The sequence below is a fragment of the Macaca thibetana genome, chromosome 17, assembly GCF_024542745.1.
Source record: "Macaca thibetana thibetana isolate TM-01 chromosome 17, ASM2454274v1, whole genome shotgun sequence".
NCBI lineage: Eukaryota > Metazoa > Chordata > Mammalia > Primates > Cercopithecidae > Macaca > Macaca thibetana.
The window spans coordinates 20,922,105-20,949,111 of NC_065594.1; the positions used below are offsets into that span (position 1 = coordinate 20,922,105).

Consider the following 27,007-nt stretch of genomic DNA (forward strand, 5'->3'; position numbering starts at 1 on the left):
TGACTCTGTTAGGTTTTCATAAAAAATCATTTCATTTCCCTTTCCAGCTTCCGTCCTACTGGTGTGTGCATGTTAAAGTGTAATTCAGGCTTAACCACTTTAGGTGTAGGCTAGTTAAATTGCTTTGTTTTATGTATGAGGAAGCTGAGACTCAGTGGTTATAAGGAACCTTGATTTGGTTGTATCCCTAATAACAGAGCTTCGTGTTGGAACTCGTTTCCTGATTCATTTCTTTTGGTGAAACATCCTCTTCATTTCCGAGCTTTCAACTTCTATCTTTTCAAATCTTACACTAAAGAATAAGTATCTGCATAGAATTTCATTTTCTGTTCTCTTCTTAGAACTGACTTTAAGAATAGACAGAAGAGGTGGTTGTCAGTGTAGCGTAATGGAGGGAAAAAAATTAAAGATGGGCCCTTCCTTTTCAGCCATTTGTTTTCCCCCAGGTTACAAAAGAAAATTCTCCATTTTATTTTTCCTAGTAATTAGGAGCAATCCACGTGTTTCAACAAAGGCAGAAACAGCATCAGGACTCTGACCTAATGAAGTTTAGAAATGTTAAGATCATTGGAAATTAAATTTCATGACTGTCTCCCACCTGGCCTATAAATCTCCTGATCTTTGCTTCTGCTTTGGCCTCTTTAAGACCCATTATTTTCAAGGAAGAGACTTTTTTTTTTTAAAGTAAACTCTGGGTGTCTCTCCCCTATTAAAAACTTTCTAATACCTTCTATTGCATTTAGAATAAACTTTCAATTCCTTTCTTGGCTAACAAAGCCTTACAGGATCTGATCCATGCTAGTTTCTGACTCAGCAAGAGCATCTCCATCTTGGACAAGCACCACCATTTTAAGTTCCCCTTGATTAAAAACTGCCTAAATCCAGCCCCAGAAACATCAGCCTAATGTCATCATGACCATAAACCACAAATGACACCTCTGATGAGAAATATTCCAACCCTGAGATAAACCCCCCTCTGATCAGAAATATGCCTCCCCTCCAACCAGAGACATTAAACCCCCAGCAATAAAACCCTCCTCCACCCAGAAACATTCCAAGCCTGCAATATGCTCTCCCTCCCTCAACCGCTAAATACCTTTAGTCTGTAAGAGAGAACACTACTGACTGAAATTGGCCAGAAGACCCTCTCAGGTTTATTCTCCAAAATAAACCTGTCTCTGTTAAGCTGCCTTTTCTGTTTCTTTAACTCTTACAGTTTCCATCTCCAGGCTCAATAAAGTTTACTTTCTCATTTATTCTTCCCTCAAATGCACTAGAACAGGTCCTTACTTAGGGCCTTTGAATTAGTGTTATTCTTTTCCTGGAATGCTGTACGCTCTGATTTTTGCATGACTGTTATTCAAATCGCTGCTAAAATGTCTCCTCCTCAAAAGGGCAGCCCCTTTACTAGCCACTCAATCACCATCACGTCACTTACTGTAACTTCTTTACATACAGCTTAAAACCAACAGATATTTTGTTTTCTTTTCATCCTCAGATAAGTTCCCTAGAATCTACACTACTTATCTTCATCATTGTTCAATGGACAATGATGTTCAATGGACAAAGCCTGGAGTAGTGTTTGTTGAATGAAGAAATGAACAAATGAATTGCACCCTTTCTTCCCTGACCCTCTCCTCTCAACAGGGCAAAACTTAACTCATAATGAGGATACACTCAAAAATGTCTTTCTTATTCCCAGGTGTTTCCACTCTTGAGGAACAGATGCCCTTAAGGAGACAGGGCAATACTGGCCCTTCGGATTTTAGGTGAAAATAATCAGCACAACAGCTTTTCATCTCTGGTTAGGATTCCCAGTGACCAAAGCTTTAGTTTCCGATTTCCATACCATGTAAAGACATCAGGGTGAGCACTAGGGCCCTGAGAACCCTGGGTGCTACTTCTTGGCTGGGATAGGGCCGGTTGCCCTGTGCGCTGTGAGTGGTCCTCCCTGGAGATGCTGGGAAAAGGGGTGGAGTCATCAGAAAGGATGAGCCTTCCTTGGGCCTTCGGATCTGGTGGGGCTGCCACTTTGGGAAGGGCCCGGGGCTTCGGAAGAAAGCAAAACTAGCCTTGTGGCGAAGAAGGAGCCCAGCTGGCCCCAGGCTGTAAGACTAAGGGGTCGACGGAAAAGAGGCAGAGCCTGAAACCAAATCTGCGGAGCAAGCCAAGGCCTGGGGACTTGCCCGAGGAAAGGGTTAAGCCGTTTCCAAGGCAACGGACCAGGAAGCACGCAAGACGTCCGCCGCAGGTTCGTAGGTCGCCCTCGAATTTAAAGCTCCCAAGGCTGAGCGGGTCCCGGCCAATGGAGAGGCCCCCTTTAAATCATGTGATCAGCGGGGCTGCTCCGCTAGCTGCTCCGGAGCACGTGGGAAGGCTTTTTTTCCTGTTCCTTCTTTCCCTTTTTAAACGCCCACTCACTTTTGCGCGGGCTCGGCCGCGGAGTTCTTCTCGCGAGAGGCGCGCTGCCCTCTCGCGAGAGTGAGTGGGAGGCGTGGAGAGTAGGCGGTGTTGCGGGCCGGAGCTGCGGCGGCGGCGGCGGCGGCGGAAGCCGAGGGGTGGGCAGGGCGGGGGCGGGCCGCGGGGCTGGGAGGGGGGAGGGCTGGGGGCGACGCGGGAGGGGGCCAGCCTGCTCGCCCGGCTCGCTCACGGGTCGTTGCGGCCGGTGACATGTCCATGAGCTGCGGAGGCTGCGGCCCCCAGGTGAGCCGGGCTCCGACGCGTTTGCCGCGGAGGCTGCGGTTAGATGGGGTGGCGGCAGGTATGCGGCCGGCATGGATGGAGCGGCCCGGCTCCGGCGCCCCAGCCCCTCCGCCGGCCCGTGGTCCCTCTTCTGTCTTCGGGGCCGCCCGAGAGCTGCGCCTTCGCATGGCGGAGGGAGGAGGGCGGGAGGAGCGCGGCCGAGGGAGGAAACCCAAGGCACCGGGCCCAGAGTAGAGGGAGGTGCTCGGTCTCGAGACGGGTCTTCCTGGGGTCCCGAGTGTGGCGGTGGAGCTGCCGCCGCTTTTAATGACAGGCTGTTTAAATCCACGGGGTGGTCTTTAGAGACGGTCCCCCGGGTACGTGGTGTGCGCACAGGAACATTTGCAGCAGAAGGAGGACGTTGCACTTTGTCCGCGAACAGCATCCTTCGCTGTCAGAACCCCGGAGTCCTGGAAGCAGGCGCTGCTCAGATCTTATGACAGAAACGGAAGGCGTCAAGGGGCTCTTCGTAGTATTGATATTTGCATTTGCTGTCAAATACCCTCCTAGGCTGTTAATGGCTTAAGGCTGGCCATAAAGTACTCCAAATGGATTGAGTATACTGCTATTAATCCAGGCATCTAAGCTGCTTTATAAAAAATATGTAGATGTAACCGAAGTATTAAAAAAAAAAAAGTAAATGACAATGACAGTAAAAGCTAACATTTTTTCTCTTCCCCGTATTACCAGCTTTCATTTTTTTCTCTGCTTTCTCTGTCTTCTAAAACCATATAAAGTTGGTTGTGGTTTAGCTTTAGATGTTAAGGAGTTTCATGGTGAGAAAGACTGCTGAGACACACATCTAATAGCTTTAGTACAAACTGGAGTTAATTCCTGCTCTCTTTTCAGCTTTTCAATCGCTTGCAAAATGCTCATTTTGCTTAGCTGCTTCCCACTGTGTTAGAAATGTCATGTTGATTTTGATTTCGTTATGTCTGAAAATACTCAAAATATGGAGTGTAAGAAAAAATGGGGTATCAGTAATGCAAAGATAATTTTTTTTAACGTCATGATTTTAGGATGGCAGCCCAGTGCCTGACATGATTGGTGTCAGTTAAAATAGTGCAACTGAATGATTTTTTTTAAACGTTTACTTTTTCAAATGGTACCCTGATTATTCATTTTTTTTGTTGTTGTTGTTCCTCCTGACAAAACTGACCCGGGGTGAACAGTGAATGTCACTATTAATTGTAGCTGTAATAGTAATTTATGAAAGGTCAAAGAACGTAAGGGAATCAGGGAAGAAGTGGGTTCCCAAGCTGAACTAGGGACTAGTGTGTGTACCCACATAACTGCACTATCGACGAGATTGATATGGGTCTAGCAGTGGACTCCTAGGCCAGTGATATTTTGCAGTTGTTGAGGATATGGGAAGTTGCCTAAGACATGGAACCATAGTGAGAAAGTCTCTAGCCTTCTCTAGCCCCCTGAACTCCAGGGATAAGTCTAGAAGCTGAAGAAGTCCTCTTTTGCCTTTAGAGGCCGGAAAAAATATAGTACTTTTAATTTTTTTTATTTTTTAATTTTAGGGACTTACTGTCTGGAAAAGGAACTCAAACCAATTTGGACAACATATTAAAGACCGTTTTAAGAGAAATTGTCAGTTATAAATAGGTAGAGGAATTCTCTCTATACTTGACAAAAATGTAACGTAGAAAATATATCTTTGTGAATGGGCAGAGGAGACCAGTGTTGATTAGAAAAAAATTTCTTCTCACTCCATCTTAGCAAACTAATTTTCAGAAATAGAAAAATAAATTTTTTGGCTGGTCTTCATCACCTTTTGGCAAGGGTTTCAAACTTGTAGGGTGTGTGGTGTTTGGTTTTTCAAAAGTAATTGAAGTAACTTTGGATAGGGTAACTGATTTTTTTTTTTTTTTCCTGTCTTGTCTGCATTTTATTAATCAACTACCTGGAAGGATTGAAGAGTGAGAACTGGTCAAGAGAAGATCTAGGTTAAGCCTGGGTGTGAGTTAAGGGTCAATAAGCTGGTAATATGGGTAAGAGAAAGAAAAATGCTTTATCAGTTTAAAAACAGACTGGAAAGATTCAAATGTCTTGATTCTCCCAGTCATCCTTACATATGAAAGTTTATTTAAAATTACTTCTGGGCCAGGCCTGGTGCCTTATGCTTGTAATCTCAGGACTTTATTTAGGAGGCTGAGGCGGGTGGATCACTTGACACCAGGAGTTCGAGACCAGCCTGGCCAACATGGAGAAACCCTGTCTTTGCTAAAAAATACAAAAATTAGCCACGTGTGATGGCACACACCTGTAATGCCAGCTACTCGAGAGGATGAGGCACAAGAATCGCTTGAGCCTGGGAGATGGAGATTACAGTGAGCCAAGATCTTGCCACTGCACTCCACCCTGGGCGACTGAGCAAGACTCTGCCTCAAAAAACAAACAACAAAAAATTACCGGAGTAAAGGCATTTGAAATTTATAGATTAGAGACTGGACATGGTAAGAGGAGAAAAGTTATCATTTTTAGGATAGTCTAAGAATGTTTTTGGGAAAGAAAATAAATGGGGTAGAGGCGTGGAACAGAGAGGATGTTACTTGAGTGAAAATGAGGTATATTGTAAAGAGTTTGGGTTTGGGAGTCATGTCTGTTAATTAAATGAGCCTCATTTTCTTCATACGCACCTCAAAAAGTTAGTGCGAAGCACATAGTACTTGCTTACTCATTTTTTTTTTTAACCTCCTATAATGGTTTGAGGATTCTTTGATTGCAAGGATCAAAAAGCCAATTTAATTAGCCTACTTTAAAAAAAGCATTTGTCATACAGTGCTGCTGAAGTCCATTGCATGATTCCAATCCAGCGTTCTGGAAATTGGGAAGTCTTCAGACAGTCATTCTTCCAGTTTTTCTCTGGAGGCACATGGTGTTACGTCTCTGCTACTCACCACAGATCTATTCCAGTTTCTTTCAGATTGGCCTTCTCTTTAAAGCTCTTGGTTTCCGCTTCCCCAAAACTTTGGTTTGCATGAGACTTTGGTTTGCCATGATGCCAACACCAGACTCACTAACTGTGCAACATGGTTCTCAACAAACATCTCCAAGTCTCAGTTCTGTTTCTAGAGAGAGAATCCAATTGGTCAGGTTTCTGCTTCTAATGCAGGTGGCTGGGGAGTGGGGAAAGATGAGAATGGGAAAAATGGATGAGGAAGAGACTTAGATTTGTCTCACAGTTCATAGGGCTGCACGTTTGAAACTGGCCATGCCAACATCTTTAACAAAAGGAGAGGGGACAGGGAGGAAGTGATGGATACCTCAGGTGTGCTTTAACATCCTGCAATTTGAGTTCTTCCTCTAGCACTGCACTGGACTTGCTCTCAGCTTGGTAATGTTCTAACCAGATCTAATCAGTAGTCTCTTTATAGGACAGATTCTCCTAGGTGTGGGAGTTCAGGCAAATTACTTAAATGCTTGATGACTCAGTTTCTCTATGTGTAGAATGGGCATAATAGCACCTTCTGTGGTGAGAATTATGAATTCATGTATGTAAATCAATTAAACAGTGTCTGGCATATGGCAGGCACAGTGCAAGGGTACAGTATTAGTATTTGGCGAGAGCACACCGTGTGGCAGGTACTGTGATAGGGGCTTCTGGTCGTGTTCAGAGGGGAAAGAATTTCTGCCCTCAAGAGGTTTGGAAGTCTGATGCTGACCACTCATGCTTAAAACCATTTCCTGACTTCAGTGACACTAAATTCTTCGAAATCTCTATCTCACATACATTTCTGACTGCCATTTATTTGTGGTTCGTTTTATCCCTCTCTGGAACCCTTTATCATGGTTGTCTCCATAGATGCTCTCTTGAATTTCTGTTCTTTCCCAGTCTCTGAGATCAGCTTTCAAGTTCTCTATATGTGGATTATTCTTAGAGTAACATCTCCAGCTCTGACTCCAAGTAAATCTCTTAATTTTTGGTGGTTTTTTGTGTAGTATTATTTATATAATTTATATGTTTTGAGACATGGTCTTGCTCTGTCACTTACATAATTTATATATTTTGAGGCATGGTCTTGCTCTGTCACCCAGGCTAGAGTGTAGTGGCACAGTCTTGGCTCACTGCAACCTGCCCCTCCCAGGGCTCAAGCGATTCTCCCATCTCAGCTGCGTGAGTAGCTGGAACCACAGGTGTGTGCCACCACACCTGGCTAATTTTTATATCTTTTGTAGAGAGGGAGTTTCACCATGTTGGCCAGGCTAGTCTCAAACTCCTGGGCTTAAGCTGTCCACCCGCCTTGGCCTCCCAATGTGCTGGGATTACAGGTGTGAGCCCACTGTACCCAGCCTCTTGGATATTATTATGTTGATATAAAATACCGTCCTCCAGTAACCTTCTAATTTGCAAAGCCTTCTAATTTACCTTCTAATTTGCAAAGAAAAAAATTTTCTTTCAGTTCCCCAGGCTTGAAACCTTAAAGTTACTTTTCACATTCTTTTTTTATGCTCTAATATACCCTGTTAATAGGTTCTGTGTAGGCCTTTGGGTGCTTCCTATGACTGGCCCATCTGCAAAGTAGGACTGTTGACTTATTTCAGTCACTGGCAGCTTAGGATAGATCCTTATATTTGTAAGAGCTACTTAAATGCCTTTTCAGCAATATACTCTTAGAGTCATGGTGTCATAGATGTCACTGATAAAAAGAAATGTGTTCCTGGGTTAAAATTCTGAACATATTTTCTGTTAGAAATAATCTTGTGGATAGGGCTACGTACAAGATTAAGAACGTTACTTCATTTTCTAGGGAGCATATTCATGTTGAAAGCACAATCTCAAGATTTTAGTTTTTTGTCGTTGCATTTTTTTTGTAGGTATTCAGTTACATAGCATTTTAATTATAGCATATCATCCTTATAATATTGCCATACATACAAAGTTTTATTGTAAATCAGTTGAAAATATTTTTGAAAGTCAAATATATTACACCTGCACACTCAATAGCGAAACTAAGATAATCAATTGAAGGCATGTATCCTCTACAGTGATTTCTTAGAACTATTCAAATCTAGGTCTAATGAGTTTTTTGTTATGAAAATGTTAACTGTTGTTATCCCCCTGCATTCATCTGATTATTCTAATTAACTTCTAACAATGGACCATTGCATGTTGTTTTTAAAAGTTGTGTTTATTGTTGCTGAATAGGTAGTTTTGAAGTCAATAGCCATTCACACTTAGTACTTTGTCAACTAGACCCATGTTATTCCTTTCAATACCAGTGGCTAGTTGGGCTCAAACATACCTTAGAAGTAGATCTCAATCTGGAATGCAGTTGAAAAATCTGTAATTTTTCTCTATGACTGTTTGAGAAAACAAAAGTGACAGAAGAAATATCCTTGGATTAATTTTGCAAAAAGTCATTAGGTAAGTGACCCTAACTATTTTCTATTTGGTGATGTTGCTTTTGCCACCAAATGCCTGTCTGCATTCACGTCGTTGATGAAATTTCTATTCACCTTACAGCTTGTTCACTTCAGTAAATGTACGGTTGCTTATTATGAGTAAGGCCTTTGGGGAATGCAGAGATGAGTAAGGCATGGCGATGGAATGAAATTCACTGTCGTATCCCAATCACTGTTACTTAGACGCTTGGTGAATACATGTGTTGAATGTTGTTAGTACTTACAGTCCAAAGCAGGGCGTAGACATGTAGACATTTAACTGTTACATAAAGCACTGTAGTCTAAAGTGCTGAAATAGAGCAAGTGGTGATTTTGCCCCCCAAGGAAATGTTTGGTAATATTTGGAGCCAGTTTTGTTACTGCAAGTGAGTGAGTGCTACTGGTATCTAGTGGGTAGAGGCCAACGAAGCTGCTACCTACCACGCATACACAGCCTCCTACAACAAAGACTTATCTGACCCAAAATGTTGATGATGCTGAGGTTGAGAAACCCTGTAGCAGTAAGAACAACATGTATATTGTGAATGCAGGAATGAAGTTGATTGAGGATTAAAAAGGAAAAAGGCAGAAACTATGAAGAAGCAAATATCTTAATAGATATTAATTGACATACTAAAATCACTTTATATAATTGACTGTTGTTTTGAAAAACAAAATAGTATCTGATAGCTGTAGTATTTTTAGATTTTGTAAGTCTAATAACAGGTCTGTGCCCAAGAAAGGAACTTAGCTTCCTTATTTGCAAAGAGGGGGATAACATCCCTTTTATTCTGCTGTTCACCTGTTAGGTATGATTCTGTTTTATTTTTCTAGTGTATATGTTAGGGTTTACAAGATAACTTATTACAGTTTTTCTTCAAATAATATCACTTCATGTTTAATGTTAGAAATCTGACAGTGTTTTTTCATCTCCATCTCCCCCGCCACATTTTTTATCTTATTTTGTCACACATTTTATCAATATGTCTGTTTTAAACCCTCTAATTCATTGTTACTCTTTTTAGTTTAAGCAGTTATATTTTAACTGTTTAAAAGGGATTGAAAAATGAAGAATGACTTCTATTAACCTCATATTTACCATTTCAGATGTTCTTTATTCCTTTGTGTAAGATTCAGATTTCCATCTGGTACTGTTTTTCTTTGCCTGAAAAATTTCTTCCCACAGTTACTCTAGTGGTGGTCAACTGGTGGTGAATTTTCACGGCCCTTATTCATCTGAATAAATTTATTTTGCCTTAATTTTTGAAATATATTTTCATTGAGTATATCTGGGTTGATGCTTTTTTTTTTTTCCTTCTTAGTCCTTTGAAGATAGTGCTCCATTGTCTTGTTTTCTGGTTCATATAAATGTGAAGTCTGTTGTCCTTGGTTCCTCTGTATATAATGTGTACTTTTTTTCTGGTCAATTAATATTTTTTCTTTATCGCTGGTTTTCAGCCATTTGGTTGTGATTTGCCTTGGCTTTCTTTATGTTTATTCTTAGGGTTTGTTGAGCTTCCTTGGTACTGTCAGTTTATGGTTTTCTTCAAATTTGGGAACCTCTCTGCTATTTTGTCTTCAAATATTTTTTTTCTGCACCTGCTTCCCCAACTCGCACTCTCTCTTGCTCTCTCTCTTTCTCTCTCTCTCTCTCTCTCTCTCTGTGGAACTCCAGTTGTTCACCTTTTATGGTGCTTAAAAAGTCACACTGTCACACTCTAGGTTTGTTTTTAAGTTTCTTCTCTCCATGTTTCATTTTGGATAGTTTCTATTACATTGTCTACAAGTTCACTGAGCTTTTCTTCTTTAATCTGTTAATTGTATCCAGTATGGTTTTTGCTTTCAGTATGGTATATTTAATTTTCATCTCTAAAAGTTCAATTTTGGTATCTTTTGTATCTTCTTCTCTCCTTATCATGATGATGTTTTCCTCTCACTCCTTGAGAATATGGAACATCTTTGTACTATAGTTTTACAATCCTTTTCTGTTCCTGCTATCATCGCTGTCATTTCTACGTCTTCATTTATTGACTTTTTTTTCCTCCTGGTTATGGTTCATATTTTTCTCTTCCTTTGCATGCTTGGTAATTTTTATTGTGTATGAGCCATTGAGTTTATACTGTTGCTTGCTTAATTTATTATATTACTTAAGTGTGTTGGATTTAGTTGGGGTGCACAGTTATTTGAAATCTGTTGGATTGTTTCAAGGCTTGCTTTTAGAATTTATTAGTGTGGGTCCAGAATAGTTTTTAGTGTAGTGCTGAATTATTGCCTCTACTAAGGCTACCTCTGCTAAGGCTACTCCTTCTTCTGAGGAGTCTATCATTGCCTGATATATTACAAGGTTTTTCTATTCTGGTGGAATATATTATGGTTTCTCTCTAGGGCTCTCACTCACTTTCTCCCTCCAGCATAATACCCTGTAAATTCTAGCCATGTTGGTCTCCCCAAACTGATCTGTTTAAAACTCAGCGAAACCACCGGACTGCTTGGCTTTCCTGTCCCTGTGTTGTGACCGGGAAGTAGCTGGCAGCCAGGGTTTCCCTTCTCTCAGGGGTCACAGTCCTGTGTTGCCTGCTGTCTGATGTTTAAAACCAATGTTTCATATATATTCTATCCTGTTTTCTTGTAGTTATATTCAACAGAATGTTAATTTTTAGCACTTGGCCATTTGGCATTTGGTCAAAATGTGTATTTGGAGCACTTACTCTAAATATGATCTCAGATACTATAAAGTAGAAATTAGTGGAAACACAAATGTGTTTTCACAAACTCATTAAATGTAGACATATTCATTTAAATATTTAAAGGCATACTTTGCTCTTTATTCTATTTTATGTTTTTCAGCCTACATCATGCTTTGAACTTCGTTCTTTAAATATGTTACTTTTTATTTATTAGTTCAGCAGGTGTTTGAATGCCTACTATGTAAAAATACAAATACATAAAACACTTTTGTCCTCAGGGAACTTACAACAGGAGGGAAGTATGCAATCAGAGGCACCAGAGGCTTAAACTGTAAACCACTTAGGCAGCACTAAGGAGATGGCTACTATTTGGGCAAGGAGGGATAAAGGAGAGATATGAACCAAGCCTATTTTAGGGAGGGAAGTTCTTGAACTGATGCGTGAGTAATAAGTAGCAGTTCAGCTGATGGAAGAGAGAGGGTAGATTTGAGAGAAGTTTAGGAGAATGACAGGTCAGGATTTGGCAATTTACTAGATGTGGTCGTCTGTAGGAATAGAGGGGAAGACCAGTTTCCAGCTTGGCCTACTGGTTGGGTTTGGTTTAATGGCTCTTACTGACATAGAGAATACAGGAGGAGATCGTTTAGGGAGAAAGTGTTATTTACCTTTTGAACATACAAATTTTGGAGTAACTGGGATATTTAGTTGGAAGTCTCTAATAGGAAATTAGATATACAGAACTGAAGAATAAATTAGGGGGTTGTTTGCATAGTTAAAACCAGAGGTAAGGATAGAATGTCCTTGAAAAACTAAATAAAATGAGACAAGAGGATACAGATGAAGACTAGGAAATATTAGTATTTGAGTAACAAGTTATAAAATACTTTAGGAAAGGAAATTTATGTAGAAAGAGACAAGTTTTTCTCAACCAGAAATTACATGTGGCACTTGTTAAAATTACAGATTCCTGTGTTCCATGTAGACCTATTGAATTTGGATCTTCTGGTGGGGGAGTTGTGTGTGCTAGAAATAAGCTGATGTGTATATGTACTGAGGTTTGAGAACTAGTGCAGTAGGAGGAGAGTCAAGATATGGCAATATTGTTGATAGGCGTTTCACAGACTCTGGCATGGTTAACTCTCCTGATACAAAAAAGGTCAAGTAATAGGTGATGTCAACTTGAACATTTCTTAGGTCAGAGGAGATAAAGACTTGGAGAATATATATTTTTTAATTATAAAAGAATTTATGTTCATTCAGAGAAGTATAAAACTCAACATACATAGACACAAAATGAAATACCCACGATTGTATCTACCCAGATAAAACCATTGTCTGTACCTGTCTAGTGTATGTCTTCTTTTATATTACACGTATACATACATGCAGTTATGCAGATTTTTCACAAAATGGGATAATGCTAATATGACAGAACCTGTCTTATTTTACTTAATGACCTATTGTCTTCTCATATTGTAGATAGATGACATGTTATAAAATGTAAGTCCCACTTGTCATGGGTGACCACTGGCATCAGTTTAGTGTACCTCCTTCAAGTCGTTTCCTATGGATGCACAAATACATATATGTGTCAGAGTTGCGTCTGTATATAATTTTTTCTTTTCTTTTTCTTTCTCTTTTTTTTTTTTTGAGACAGAGTCTTGCTCTGTGGCCCAGGCTGGAGTACAGTGGCACAATCTTGGCTCACTGCAACCTTCGCCTCCTGGGTTCAAGCAATTCTTGTGCCTCAGCCTCCCGAGTGGCAGGGATTATACCTGCCACAGGCATATACCACCACACCCAGCTAAATTTTGTATTTTTAGTAGAGTTGGGGTTTTGCCATGTTGCCCAGGCTGGTCTTGAACTCCCGGCCTCAAGTGATCTTCCTGCCTTGGCCTCCCAGAGTGCTGGGAGCCACTGTGCTAGGCCAGCTTTTTTGTTTTTTTAATTACAAGTGAGAGCATACTATTTACACCATTCTGCAACTTGCTCTTTCACACCAGTATGGCTCACTCTAACTCATTATTTCCAATTGCTGAGTAATAGTCATGTGAATTTATTTGAGTTGATGAACTTGTTGGTTATTTTCAGTTTTTTCATTTTATTTCAGTGAGTAGTCTTTCATGTATCTTAGTGAATTTCGTGCATGTATATGTGTAGGATAAATTTTAAGAAGTGAAATAGCAGGACCAAAGGATATGTGTATTTATTTAAAGTGCCCTATATCTGTGTTCTCTGTATTCTTTATAATTGTTTCTCTCATTGCTTTCATTTGTTTACTTTTGCATTCTGTGATTTTTCTTAAAATCTTCTTGGTTTTCCATTGTTTTTAGCAATGTCTGTTCTGCTTTTTTGTTATTTCTAAGGGGAATTTCTTTTGTTTAGTGGTAGTTTTCTGTGTGTTTCCTGAGCTATAGTGGCTCACTTTGTAGTTGTTTGCCTTGTCTGCCTGTTTCTTGTCTCTCATCTGCTTTTTTCCAAGCCATGTAGGTTCAGTTTAATTTCTTTGACTATAAATAACACATTTAGTTATTCTTTGCTTAGGACTCTTGTTTCTTTATCCAGAATAGGGCACAAAGCAGTAAAGCATTAAATGAAAAGTTTAACATAATACAAATGTATTTTAGGGGAAAATACTGTATTTTTGTTTTTCGTGTGAAATCTGTCAAAAACGATGTGCTCTCTAATTATACAAGATGCTGAAGAAATCCTGCTCTAGCTGTTATCCTTTCTTCTCCCATCAATCTTAGCATCATTTCCAAAGATGATTTTTTTCTTTGCTTTACAAAAGTATGTCATATCATCTCATATTGGATTCACTTTTATGTTGCACAGATATTGTCTAATAGATTTCTTTCTTCCTGAGACAATATTTTACTTACGTTTCAGTGAAAAAGTGGTGGATTAGGGCAGGAAGCTGTTTTCTTCCATGAGTGACACAGAGTGTAAATAGAGAATTGAACTGTTTCTCTTTCATTAATTTCAAACAATGATTTGAATTCTGAGATAATGTGAGTTGCAGGGGCATGATTATATTTCTCTGGATTTTTTCTTTTTGTGTATATTATGTGTTGTTTGTATTTCTGTGTTTCTTCACAGATCCCATACTGAACTCCATTTGCTTTATTATTCAATCTTGAGTAAGGGTGTTTTATCTGAATCTGCCATGCAGGAAAATTGTGGGTAAAGTGAACAGGGGTAGCCAGCCCTGTCAAATCCCAGGTGTTGTTTCAGAGCGCTCCCCACTCTCCCTGCCCCACTTTGAAACTGCTTCTTCTACCTTAGGTGCTTGTTGCACCTGAGTGTGAGCAGCTCATTTAGATAGTTGGTCCCATTTATTTGATGGTGAAGTCTCCTGGGAGTTAATGTTTATCTTTGCTCAGTTGACTTTAGTCAGCAGCTGCCAAGGTAATTGTTGTTTCCTGTCTCTTTTCCCTACTTCCCTTTCAGGCAAGGTTAGGAGACGACTCAGAGAAAGTGATGTAAGGCGTGCCATTCCTTTGTCCTGCAGAATTGTTTTTAATGGCTGCCATGGCGTCATTGTGGGAATGAACTTAAGATCGTTTAATTACTCTTTTGTTTCTGGCATCTAGATTGCTTCTTATTTCTATTGTGAGTTGTAATGAACCAGACTATAAAACCTTTATGCACCGTAGAGGAGCGGTGAAGAGCCCCAGTGCCGGAGTTAGAAAATTTGAACTTGAATCCCACCTCTGCCATTTATTTACTGTGTGGGCCTGGGCAAATTGATAAGCTTCCCCTTGCCTCGGTGATTCTCATTGTCAAACTGGGGTCCTATTCTGTAGTCTTAAGGACGACACGAGATGTTTACATAAACCTCCTAGCAAAACAGAGCACTTGGTTCCTTATGAGCCCTTGTTAATAAGCTGGATGCTCTAGGATTATTATTTGCTTTGATGCATTCCCAAAAGCAGAAATGCTGAGTCAAAGAAGTATTTCCAGGGTTTTGACACGCATTACAAAACCTCCCTGTAGGTGCCACTTTACTTAGGAGCCGACTTTGCCAGTCTCTGGTTTCTTGGAACCCTTATGCTGGCTTCTGTGTTTTATGTTACATTTGAGAAAAGCCCATTTGCCTCTGAGGTTTTCTGGCAGTTGAGGAGAACACTGTAGAGGAGAAAGGAGAGTGAGGTGGACTGGGACAAATACAAGGATTATCTTTTTGCTTTGGCTACTATACATTTTTATACTTAAGCCTTGTTTTGATAATTTTTAGTCCACTTGATCATTTTGGTCCATAGGTAAATATTTAAGTCTTCTTTTACCTGTGTTTTGTAGTTTTCAAAGTACCTCCCGTAAATTATTTTTCATTTGGTTCTCACAGTAAACTTGTCTGGTAAATATGGTATCGTAGACATTGAGGAAAAAGTTCCAGAGACATTGCAGTTGACCCGGAGGAAACAAAGCTAATAAGAGGCAGCACAGGAACACGCATGGTCCTCTTCTGGATTCTGGGGTATCACCCTTTCTTTACCTTGTGCTGATGGGAACGCCTTGTGTTAGGCTGAGCCTTTCTCATGATGCTGCTTCAATTTCAGTAATCAGATTTTATTGTTATAGAGACCACTAGGGCTTAATCTTAGTTCATAATAGAATACCATTGTATTTCTTTGTCTAAAAATTAAAATGTAGAAATCTCTAAAGTGTGCGTGTTTGTGCACTCACGCTGTAGTCTTATCTGCATAGCAAAAGAATATGCAATTTGAACTTGACTAAAATTTCGTTTTTTAAAAGTTCTGACGGTGGGGGCTACCTTGAAGTTTGTTTTTGCGTATAAATCTCATAGTATAAATTTATGTTAACCAAATGTCTTGGAAACCTCAGCTAAGCAATTCATTTTTTTGTTTTTTATTTTTTTCAGAAACTGGGTCTTACTATATTGCCTAGACTGGCCTTGAATTCCTGGGCTCAAGCAGTCCTCCCACATCAGCCTCTCACGCGCCACTGTGCCCGGCTTCAACTGGGCAATTCTTGATAAGACCAGATTGATTTTCTGAAAATACTTGAAACTAAGAATTTCTTAAATCTTTATTTATTTGATTTTTTTAAAAAAGTATTTAGTTCTCCACTTCTACTCTTTACTTTGAAGGATTTGAATGCAGGAGGGCCATATCTATCTTGTTTCTCTTGTATCCATAGCATCTAGCACAAGTAGATTTTAAATGAATGGACAAGATACTATGGTCAAATGTAGATATCGAGTGGTTAATGCCTGGAGTGGATTTAAGTTCTCAAAGATATTAAAACATCTTTGAAAAGTTGAGACTTCATTTTGAGTGTTTCACGTGGCAGGTGTGTGTCAAGTACTATTAATCATTTGATTTGGATGTCTGAAATTTTGTCAGTGGTATGCTCTTAAGCTTCCTATGTAAAGAATTTGTTTATCTAATTTGATATGTGCAGATTTCTCATTTGTGTATTATCAAACCTTTCTCCTCAAGAAATAAGAATGTCAAGAGCATTCACTGTTGCCATAGAGATGAGTGACTTTTGGGAGGCAGGGAAGTTTTAATTCTTTTTGTAATATTCTCTACTTAAGCTTTTATTTTAAAAATATTTTTTTAAAAACTTGTTTTTCAAATCTTTCTCTTTGATGCTTTGCAATAAAAAAGGGCAGTGAGATTGAATAGATAAGGGTATAGACTATTTTATAATTTTGAACCAAAATATAAGATTTTTAAAATAATTTTCTATCTCATTAAGATACCAATATTCTTTTATTTTTCAAATATTCTTGCTGGATTACAAGGAAATTGGGGGGGGCTCAGATTATTTTTGTTTTCATTTTTTCTTTTAATGACTGAGTTAAAAGAAATTAATTTAGCACAAAATACTTGCCTGAATTGTTAAAATCAATAAATAAGTTGTTTCAATATGTTTTCTTTAGGTGTTTTGTGGATTAACTCTTCATTGATTATATACGACAAAAAATAGTTATGGCGACTTTCAGAAACAATCACATGAAGACTAAAGCATCTATCAGAAAAGTAAGTTCACTCTATTAGGTTTCTTTTAGTGAAAGTTTTAATTAAAATGTTGATTTTTTTTATGTCCTACAGCTATGATGTTTTGTTTAAATGGATCTTATTATTTGAATTAGTAACATTCAACTACTGCAAAGATTGGCATGTATGAAAATAGTGATACAAAATCATGATTACAGTGATTTTATTTCCTAAAGATCACAGTGCTTTCTCCCCGTTTTTTCTCTAAACACAGATATCCATCTGCTTTTTTGCAATATAGGCTGTCGGGTGTAAGCTTTCTTATATACCTTTAGCTTTACCATTCATTCATTCATTCATTCAGCAAATATACACTTGAGTTATTTTATGCCAGGCCATATGTTAGATGTTGGGTAATCAGTAGCAAGCAAACAAAATATGATTCTTAATCCTTTCTTCCTTCTAGTCTAAGGAGGAACCCCCTCGCTTCCTCTCTTAAAACAATTTGGTTAACTTTCCATTTCTTGACATTTTTGTCTTTGCTAAAACTTTGGAGGCACTACCCATAAACAAAGAAGGAGGAATGGAGCCTGGAGGATAATTAACAGTCTTTGTTATTTCTTTTTCTGGACTTCATCTTCTGCATTATATGACACCGTTGACCAATCCTTACACGTTAAGACAATATTTGACTTTCATTATAGTATTTTTCTTGCTTTCCTTCTCTTTTATGGTAACTCTTGTCTCCTTTGCTGATCTTTCCAAATTCTAATTATCAGTGTTGCTATGAGTTTCTGGGCCTGTCATTCATTTATGTAGAGAGCTAAAAGATGTATAGGTTTGACTACTAACTCTGAGAGGATGGCTTCTAAATCTACAGGATGCCTGCAAAATAGAAAGTAAACTTATCCTTAAACAGTATGTTAATTACTTTTTTTTTTGAGTTGGAGTCTCACTCTGTTGCCCAGGCTGGAGTGCAGTGGCGTGATCTTGGCTTACTGCAACCTCCATCTCCCAGGATCAAGCGATTCTTCTGCCTCAGCCTCCCAACTAGCTGGGACTACAGGTGCCCACCACCATGCCTAATTTTTTTTGTAGTTTTAGTAGAGACGGGGTTTCACCATATTGGCTAGGGTGGTCTTGAACTCCTGACTTCATGATCCGCCCACCTCGGCCTCCCAAAGTGCTGGGATTACAGGTGTGAGCCACCACGCATGGCCTTTTTTTTTTTTCTTTGTTTTGAGACGGAGTCTCGCTCTGTTGCCCAGGCTGGAGTGCAGTGGCACGGTCTCGGCCAACTGCAAGCTCCGACTCCTGGGTTCACGCCATTCTCCTGCCTCAGTCTCCCTAGTAGCAGGGACTACAGGCACCTGCCACCACGCCCGGCTACTTTTTTTGTATTTGTAGTAGAGACAGGGTTTCACCGTGATAGCCAGAATGGTCTCGATCTCCTGACCTCATGACCTGCCTGCCTCAGCCTCCCAAAGTGCTGGGATTACAGGCGTGAGCCATCGCATCTGGCCAATTACATTTTTAAGTAATATGCTCCATATGTTTTGAGGTAAATTACCTTTAAATTTAATAGGTCCACTTTTTCATTTGAAAAAAGTACAATAAAAACTATTTTCTGTTTTTACTCTTTGTAAACTATAGTGTATTTATTATACTTTTTTCAGATTAGCAGCTAGACCCATAGCTTTAAATTGATTATACTGCTGGCTTTAAACTAATAATTATAACTAATAATATATACAAAATGTAATAGCAAACTGATACCATGGTCTTCAAGAATGATAGTACCTGACTTGAATATTTATCCCATACATTGCCAGAGATTCAGGGATTAGGCAGCAACTGAAATTTCATATTATTACCAGGTTAGTGTCTTTTGTTATTCAGCGTATTGTTCATATTAGGCACTCAGTAAAGATTTAATTTGAATTCAACTTGAATTATTGGAATCCCTTTTAGATAAAAGTGTGTGAATCCAGATATTGCATACTGTTTATGTAAACAGTTATGCACACACATACACCACCTTCTACATCTTGATTCATCTTAATGACAGACACTTCCCTATTGGCTACTGTGGAAATTGAAAGATGTACTTGAATTCTTTAGATTTCACTTTAATTTGCATTAAATATAGAGATACATTAAATATTTATTGGGAAAGTTAAAAGCATAATACACACACAAACCCACATACCTACCACCCATATCCAACAGTAGTTAATAATTTGTCTTGTTTGCTTTGTGTCTGTGTATGTGTGTATTTACTTTTAGGCAGAACCATTTGCAAGTTATGATCATAATGTTTCTTCACCCTGAACACTTCAGCATGCTTCTCCCAGGAATAACAACATCTTCCCACATAACACTAATACCATGAACACATCAAGAAAAATAAATTCCCGTGTATCTAATACCCAGCCATACTCAGATATCCTGTGTTACACCCAAAATATCTTTTATAGTTCTCTCCGCCCCTGTTTGGATCCAGTCTAGCCTCTTAGTCTCTTTGTCTCTTAGACTCTTTGTCTCTTTGTCTCTTAGTCTCTTAGCATTTCTTTTGGTTTGAAAGAATTTTTCCTTTTTTTTTTTTCCTCGTTATATTCAATTCTGACATCTTGAATGGGCCACGCTAGTTTTCTTGTACCATGTTCCACATCTGGATTTGTCTGGTTGTTTTCTCATATTGCTATTTAATTTGATCCCCTCCGTTGTATATTTCGTGTAAAGTAGAAGTTACGTTTAAAGGTTTAGTTGGAGCAGATTAAGCATTTATGGCAAGAATACTTTATAGGGTAATGTGAGGACAGAATTTCAGGTTTTCCCATGATCAGTGATGCTGTGATTGATCAGTTGACTAAGGTGATAACCCTGCTAGAATTGTTCATTGTAAAAGTACATTTTCTGTTTTTTGGTTAGCAGATAATCTATGATGATACTTGGCTGTGTGCAAATATCCTTTTTTTCCCAACAAATATTGAACTAATGTTTTTGGCATCCCTTGATTACCCTTTCCTGAATTCATTATTTCATGGGAGTTGCAAAATGGTGATTTTCCTAATTCTACCATTCCTTTCATGTTTATTAGCTGGTATTCTTAAAGAAAAGCTTCCCTCATTCACCTTAGATGAACTATGTAATATCTCCTATAGAGGCAGGTCAAATGTCCTTTAAATACCAGTTTTCAGATTAATGACAGGGCATCGTAGTTAGCACCAATGGTAGCAGGTGAGTTTATTTCCCCACATTCATTCACTAATTTGTAATGCTCTGAACTCATGGATTTTTGCAGTTCTATATTTTATAACCTTTTATTTCTTTATAGTCATTCATTCATTCATCTATTTAAGTTGCTCAAATTGTTCCAAAATTGATACCTGAGAGCCCCTCCGAGTAGGTGCCTATATCCTTTTGTCTCAGGCTCATAACTTTGATTGCTTTTTCACTTTCTGGTCGTATCCTTTTGGTACAGGACAACCCAATTTCACCTACTTTACCTTCCTCAGACCTGAAATTGGCTTTTTTTTTTTTTTTTTTTTTTTAAAGAACCCTGAATAGTACTTAAAAACCAAGGTCTGGATACTAAGAGTTGCCTTTGCACTTACAGTGTCATGAGTTTATATTGACAGTTCACGTTCAGATTTCACATATTTTTTCCTGTTTTGATTTCCTGTTTCTAAATTAGTGTGAAAATCCCCATTCGTTAAGGAAAACAAAATTATTTAAAATATTGAATATTTTCAAGCCCACAGAAAAGTTGGTAAAAAAAACCTAGTAGAATGAACACCTCATACATTCTTCACTCAGATTCACCCTCGGTTAACATTTTGCCATACCCTCTCTCTCTCTGTGTACACACACACACACACACACACACACACACACACACTTTCTTTCCCTTTTGCAATTGTATGAGAGTAGACTGCAGACATTATTTTACTTCATCTCTTCGAAAATCGTTAATTCAGTAACATCATCTAGCATGCATTCCAAACACAGATTTCCCTGTGTCTCAGGTAGCCTTGTAATTTTCTCCTTGCTTCTCTTCTAGGATGCAGTCAAGGTTCACACACTCTATTTGGGTATTGTTTTGGGTTTTCCCCATTCTAGACCATTCCAATAGTCTAAATTCTTTTTTCATGCAGCAAATCTTCCGAAGAGTCTAGGCCAGTTGTGTTGTAGAATCTTTTCATATTTGGGTTCATATGTTTTTCCCCGTAATTAGGTTCAACAGAACATCTGAAAGGTGATGATGTGTTCATTCCTGTCTATCAGATCTGAAGTCCATATTGTTGATGTTAGGCTTCACTAGATGGTTAAGATAATAACCACCAGATATCTGCAATATAAATGCACATAATCTCTTTATGATTAATACACTTAATAAACTATAAGGTGATCCTCTGAGACAGTATGAGTGTCCTTTTCCCCAGCTTTTAATACAGTAGATTGAGGATACGTGGATAATCCTTTCCTAAATCAGTAATTGCATTGGGAATTTACAAATGGGGTTTTCTAAATTTGTCATTCTGTCTATACTAGCCAGCATTTTTAGGTAAAGAAGAGCTCCTCTGATGTTTTCTCTTTTAATGGACTCACAGATTTTTTTTAATACAGTAGTCATAATTCATTACCATTTTCATTCTTCTTGATTTGAAGTTGTCCCATATTTGGCTGGTGGGAATTCTTTCAAGCTGGCTTCTGTATTGTTTTGAAATGATCCTGTTAGTCTTTGAGCATTTCCTTGCATTCTGGCTCAGTTAGATGTTTCAGGCTCGCTTCATACGTTCTCAGCCTCAGACCTGGAACCAGCTATTTCCCCAGGGAACTCTAGTTCTTTTTATTGGTGATAGATATTTAGAGACCAAAAGCTGGGTGCTGAGTATGCTCATTGCTACTGAAGGTCATTGTTTGTAAGACTTTTCAATGGAAAAAGGTAGTACGTGTATTCAAAGAATTATGAATTTGTAATGACAGGTCAGATTCAAATGTAACAGCACAGCTTTTTATCATAAATTTTTTGAGTACATATTTTTACCTCTTCTCTTAGACTAAAGATTTCCATTTATTTTAATTTGTTAAGATTAGCAGCTGTTTCAGTTCATCTAGTGTCAGGTTCTGAAATATGGGGAAACAAAGTGAGTGAAACACAGTCTGTGACTTCCATAATTTGTTTTAATGGGTAGGAAACAATCTGAGTATAGTAATTATAATATGCTTTTTGTTTTTGAGACGTAATCTCTGTCGCCCAGGCTGGAGTGCAGTGGCGCAATCTCACCTAACTGCAACCTCTGCCTCCCAGGTTCAAGCACTTCTCCTGCCTCAGCCTTCCGAGTAGCTGGGTTTACAAGCACGTGGCACCATGCCAGGCTAATTTGTGTATTTTTAGAAGAGACCGGCTTTCACTATGTTGGCCAGGCTGGTCTCGAACTCCTGACCTCAAGTGATCCACCCGCGTCAGCTTCCCAAAGTGCTGGGATTACACACATGAGCCACTGTGCCCGGCCAATAATTATAATATGTTTTGGTGTGGATTAAATGATTTTAATGCGCAACATACAGCAGGAACTTTGAGAGAGATTTATTAGGGCTGAACAATGGGAAAATCTTCACAGGTCTTGGGATGGGTAGGATTTCTACATGGGACGACTGGGAAGTAAGGACATTTCTGATAGAAGAGCAGATTGACAAGTCAGTGGAAGGGGGCATAAGGTAGAAGGAAAGGAAATAAGTGTCCTATTTATGCCTGACTATAGTACTTATTATTTTCTTCATATAGCTTTTTCCTCCCTCTGTTCCTTGTACTTGTGACAAACATCTCACCCTGAAATCTGGAATCGCTTCTCATTTTCATCAGACAGCTTCCTTAAGATCCATGGAAAACCTTATTTTGTTGTTATTATCTTATTTTTCTGTCTCCAACTTTGTTAATGGAGTAATCACTGTTGTTAAGGGAGTAATCACTGTTGTGCACCTTACTACAGCTCCCACACCATCTCATTCAATCATATGAATTGTTGCTTCTGTTCTACCAGTGACTTGGAAATCAGATGTGCAGTGTGTTAAGTTTTAGTGTAAGGTAAGAGTAAGTGAACCTGGTGTGAGATTCACGTGATCTTCTAGTGAGTTGAATGCCCAGGCTCTAGTATATGTATGTGTTTTGGGCATGTGAAACTCTGCCTTTTCAGCTGAATGGAGCTTCTCAGTGGAATTGAGTTCTGCATCCAGTATCAAAAGGTGCCAGTGAATATTAGTTAGAGAATGAGTGACTATCTAAAACACCTCCAGGATCTCTTACCCTTGTCTTAGAATTAAATGAATTTAAAGTATCTTTGTTTTCTTTCCCCTGCAGAGCTTCAGTGAAGATGTGTTCCAGTCTGTAAAGTCTTTATTGCAGAGTGAGAAGGAACTATGCAGTGTAACAGCAGAGGACTGTTTACAGCAGGATGAACATGCCAATTTAACTGAGGTTTAACATATTACTTTCTAAACCCTTTCCTAATAATGCACAGCGTATTTTCATGCATCTCTGTAGGACTCTAATCTATTTTTAAAATGCCTAAAATCTCTATATGTTGTTATATGTATCAGAAGTACCTGTTATATGGGTGGGAAAGGGGGAAAAAAAAGAAGTACCTGTTTTAAATACTGGCTAAAATAATTTTATTAATTGACAATGAATTCAAACAAACGAGCACATTTAATTCTATGCAAAGTACTAATTGGATGTATAACATTGTATTAGATGATGCCTACTATATTCAGTAACTGGTACTTTAATATGAATTTTTCTACTCTGAAATATAAAACAAATGCATGTTTCTTATGTTGATTTTTTGGGGTATTTTCTTGACTGTTTAAATTCAGTGCTTTGATTAAAAATGAAAAAGTAGTGATAAATTTATATTTGAAATTAAGACATTCACTCTATTACTTGAGGATAAGATAATATACCTTGCTCGCCTATTTCTCTGCTACAGTGTTTCAAATCTTTGTTTGAATTTATTGCTATAAAAGGAGTAAGATCCTTTTCTATAATATATCCATACTTCATCATCACATTTGTTACCAAATATGAGATATATTAGGTCATTGCAGCTCACAACTGATGAATATTTGAAGTTAAAACATTTTATTTTGAAATGAGGGTTCTAATAAAATCGTGGTTACGGATAGATGCTCCTGGACTTACGATCGAGTTACATCCTGATAAATCCACTGTTCATCAAAAATATTCTAAGTTGAAAATGCATTTAAGACCTTATAAATCCATTGTAAAGCTGAAAAATCACAAGTCCAACCATCATAAGTTGGGGACTGTATGTATTCTGTTTTAGGTGGATGATTTTCTTTAATACTCCTTGAGAAATTCTCTATTTGATGTCATTTCATAGGAAGATGAGCATATGTTTTAGGCCTGTAGTGTTCTGCTGCCTCATCCTCTTCTTTTTGTGTCAGCTTAATTTCACTATTACTTTCTTTGCTAAGCTTTTTCATTTTACTTTAGCAAAACCAAGCCACTCTTAATCTAGTTGGTTGTTTCCAAATAAACAGTGACAGAACATAACAGGCCTAATACGTACGCTCATCTTCTATGAAATGATGTCCTGTGTCCTGCTCTCCAGCAGTTTTCTAGCTCAGATAGGTCGCATTGCTTTTCCAAGCCCACATTCCCTGGTGAGGCCTTTCTAGACCAGTGGGAAATATAAAACTCCCCTGGCATCTTCAAAACCCTATGCTAGCTTATTTTCTGTTTTGTATTCAGTAAAGGAAACTTGAAAGAATAGGTGGAATTTCTGTCCCACTTTAGGGTGTGCAAATCTCTGAGTATCTTTTCAAATAAAGGAAGGCAATTAGTTATTTGCCTATCTGTTATTGAGTGCCTGTAATGTGCTAGGTACTTTCCTCTACATTATCTAGTTAACCTCACAACTATGAGAGGGAAGTTATATTGCCTTACGTTTTATAGATAAGGAGACAAGCTCCTAGAGGTTAACAGTTTACCTAGATGCCTAGAAATTAACCGTAACTCTTACGTGAAGTAAGAGCCATAATTAATCAGAATAAAGATCTCAGAGTAATTTAAGATTCTGACTTGCTTCTGAATCATCAGAAATAGATTGAAAATATATTGTGGTGCTATGTATTCTGACTATACTATTTTCCCCACATTCTTGAGAATTGATTATTAATATTGCTGTCATTTAAGTATTGTATATTTTTTAGCCACAGCAGTTGCTTAGTGGACAGTGTACTACACTGTCTTCAAATGGAAAAAATGTCTTACTGTAATGCCAAATACATAGAGAGTATAAATGTAAAAAATAACACTTGTTCAGGTTCTAAAAGTAGTATGTTTTTTTTCTTTTCTTTTTTTGAGACATAGTCTTGCTCTGTTGCCCAGGTTGGAGTGCAGTGGCGTGATTTTGGCTCATTGCAACCTCCACCTCCAGGGTTCAAGTGATTCTCCTGTCTCAGCCTCCCGATTAGCTGGGACTATAGGCATGCACCACCATGCCTGGCTAATTTTTTGTATTTTTAGTGGAAACGAGGTTTCACCATGTTGGCCAGGCTGGTCTTGAACTCCTGACCTCAAGTGATCCATCCACCTCAGCCTCCCAAAGTGCTGGGATTACAGACATGAGCCACTGCACCTGGCCAGTATGTATTCTTTGTAGAAAAATAAGAAATACTCAAATTAGAACAAAGAAAATGACTATCATTGATCTTATGACTTAGGGAAAAAATGCAGAGGGGAAAAGAGTGGGAAAAAAATAGCTCCATCATCCAGAGTTAATCACTGCTTATACTCTGGTGTATTACCTTCCAGTATTATTTTCCATGCATATGTTTTTAAAAATAAGGTTGAAATTGTATGCGTGCTGTAAGTAATTTTTCTGTGACTTGTCCTTTTTTAATAATGTGACAGTTCTTCATGCATCAGATATTCTTTAGAAAGTCTGTTTATATAAACTTCTGCAGAGTAATCTCTATGTCAGGATATTGAAGGAAATAAATGGTGGTATCATAGAGTCAATGAAGAAGTAGCCTCAGGGGTCTACCCAGGGAAGGCCTCTCTGAGGAGGTGACACTTGCATCGAAACTTGAAGAATGAGGAGAAGCCAGGCATGTAATCATCCAAGGAAGAGAGATCCAGATTGAGGGCACAACCATGAAGTCCTTAGGAATGTACAGGGCGTGTTCCAGACCTAGAAAGGGGGCTCGTGTGTAAGTGAAAATGGTAGAAGGTTGAAGGCATTAGGTAACCCCACTTAGGATTTTGCCCCAGGAAGCATGGAAGAGTTTGGATAGGGAAGTGGCTTGGTAATAGGACCAGGTAGGAGAGGATTGTACTAATGTAGGTGAGAAGGGTGGCCAGGGAATGGAGAGAAGTGGATGTATTTGAAATATGTTTTGGGGTGAGAATTGATTGAACTTGCTACTGAGGGAGATACGGATGAGGTTCAAGAACTGCATTTTGGAGCCCAATCTTTGGTGAAAAATATTTTTGGGTCATCTTTGAAAAAAATCCTTTTCAAGGCAGACAACATTTTAATGCTTTGTCGGTTTTTTCCTGTTTCTCAGCTCTGTCACCAGCCTGAAAGATTTAAAAATTCAAATTAATGGAGGTTTATTTGTTCTTTACTCAGGTCACATTTCTGGGTTTTAATGAAGAGACAGATGCCACTCATGTACAGGTATGGTCAATTTTAGCATTTTTACTGAGTATTCTTGTCATGGAAATCAGCTTTAGGTTTGACCACAAAAGTCATTTATCTGAGAAGGTTGCAAACTGCAGGTTGACTTCTCCATTCTGTGTATAATATAGAATGTATGACTTATTTGTTTATTTTGATGGCTTTCATAATTTTGACCTTAATAGTAAACATTTTCATTAAGATTGAGTTAAATTTAAAAGGTAAGGTTTGTAAAAATTAGCCAATGCAAAACTGTAGCCTGTTTCATTTAGGCAGTTATTAACAGAGGGACTGATGTTTGAGATTGGGATCAGCAAAGGAAAGCTTCACAGTTACATAAACAGTGGTTGAAGTTCCTGTAGATGTGATAGGCATGCTTTTCTTTTTCCCTCATGCTGCTGCTTAAAAATTTGTGATTTCTACGTATTTCCTTTTGTGGCAATAAAGTGTCTCCTCCTAGAGGAGGAAACAACATTTTTTAGTTCTTTCTGAATAATGCATATCAGGT

The 27,007-nt window shown here is 38.5% G+C and overlaps 1 protein-coding gene across 3 annotated transcripts in view; it reads left to right on the top strand.

The window, feature by feature from the left end:
* The first annotated feature begins 1,950 nt into the window (after positions 1 to 1,950).
* The window catches only part of AKAP11 (A-kinase anchoring protein 11), a 52,255-nt gene continuing 27,198 nt past the window's right edge, over positions 1,951 to 27,007 (top strand). Inside the window, exons 1-4 of one of the 3 annotated variants that reach the window (XM_050766156.1) lie at positions 1,951 to 2,251; positions 16,732 to 16,831; positions 23,154 to 23,270; positions 26,452 to 26,499. In XM_050766156.1, the coding sequence (XP_050622113.1) occupies positions 16,781 to 16,831; positions 23,154 to 23,270; positions 26,452 to 26,499 (216 nt within the window). In that variant the 5' untranslated portion in view covers positions 1,951 to 2,251; positions 16,732 to 16,780. Of the gene's footprint in view, positions 2,252 to 2,588; positions 2,704 to 16,731; positions 16,832 to 23,153; positions 23,271 to 26,451; positions 26,500 to 27,007 lie in introns of those variants that run through there. The other 2 variants (XM_050766154.1, XM_050766155.1) reach the window with 2 other exon arrangements.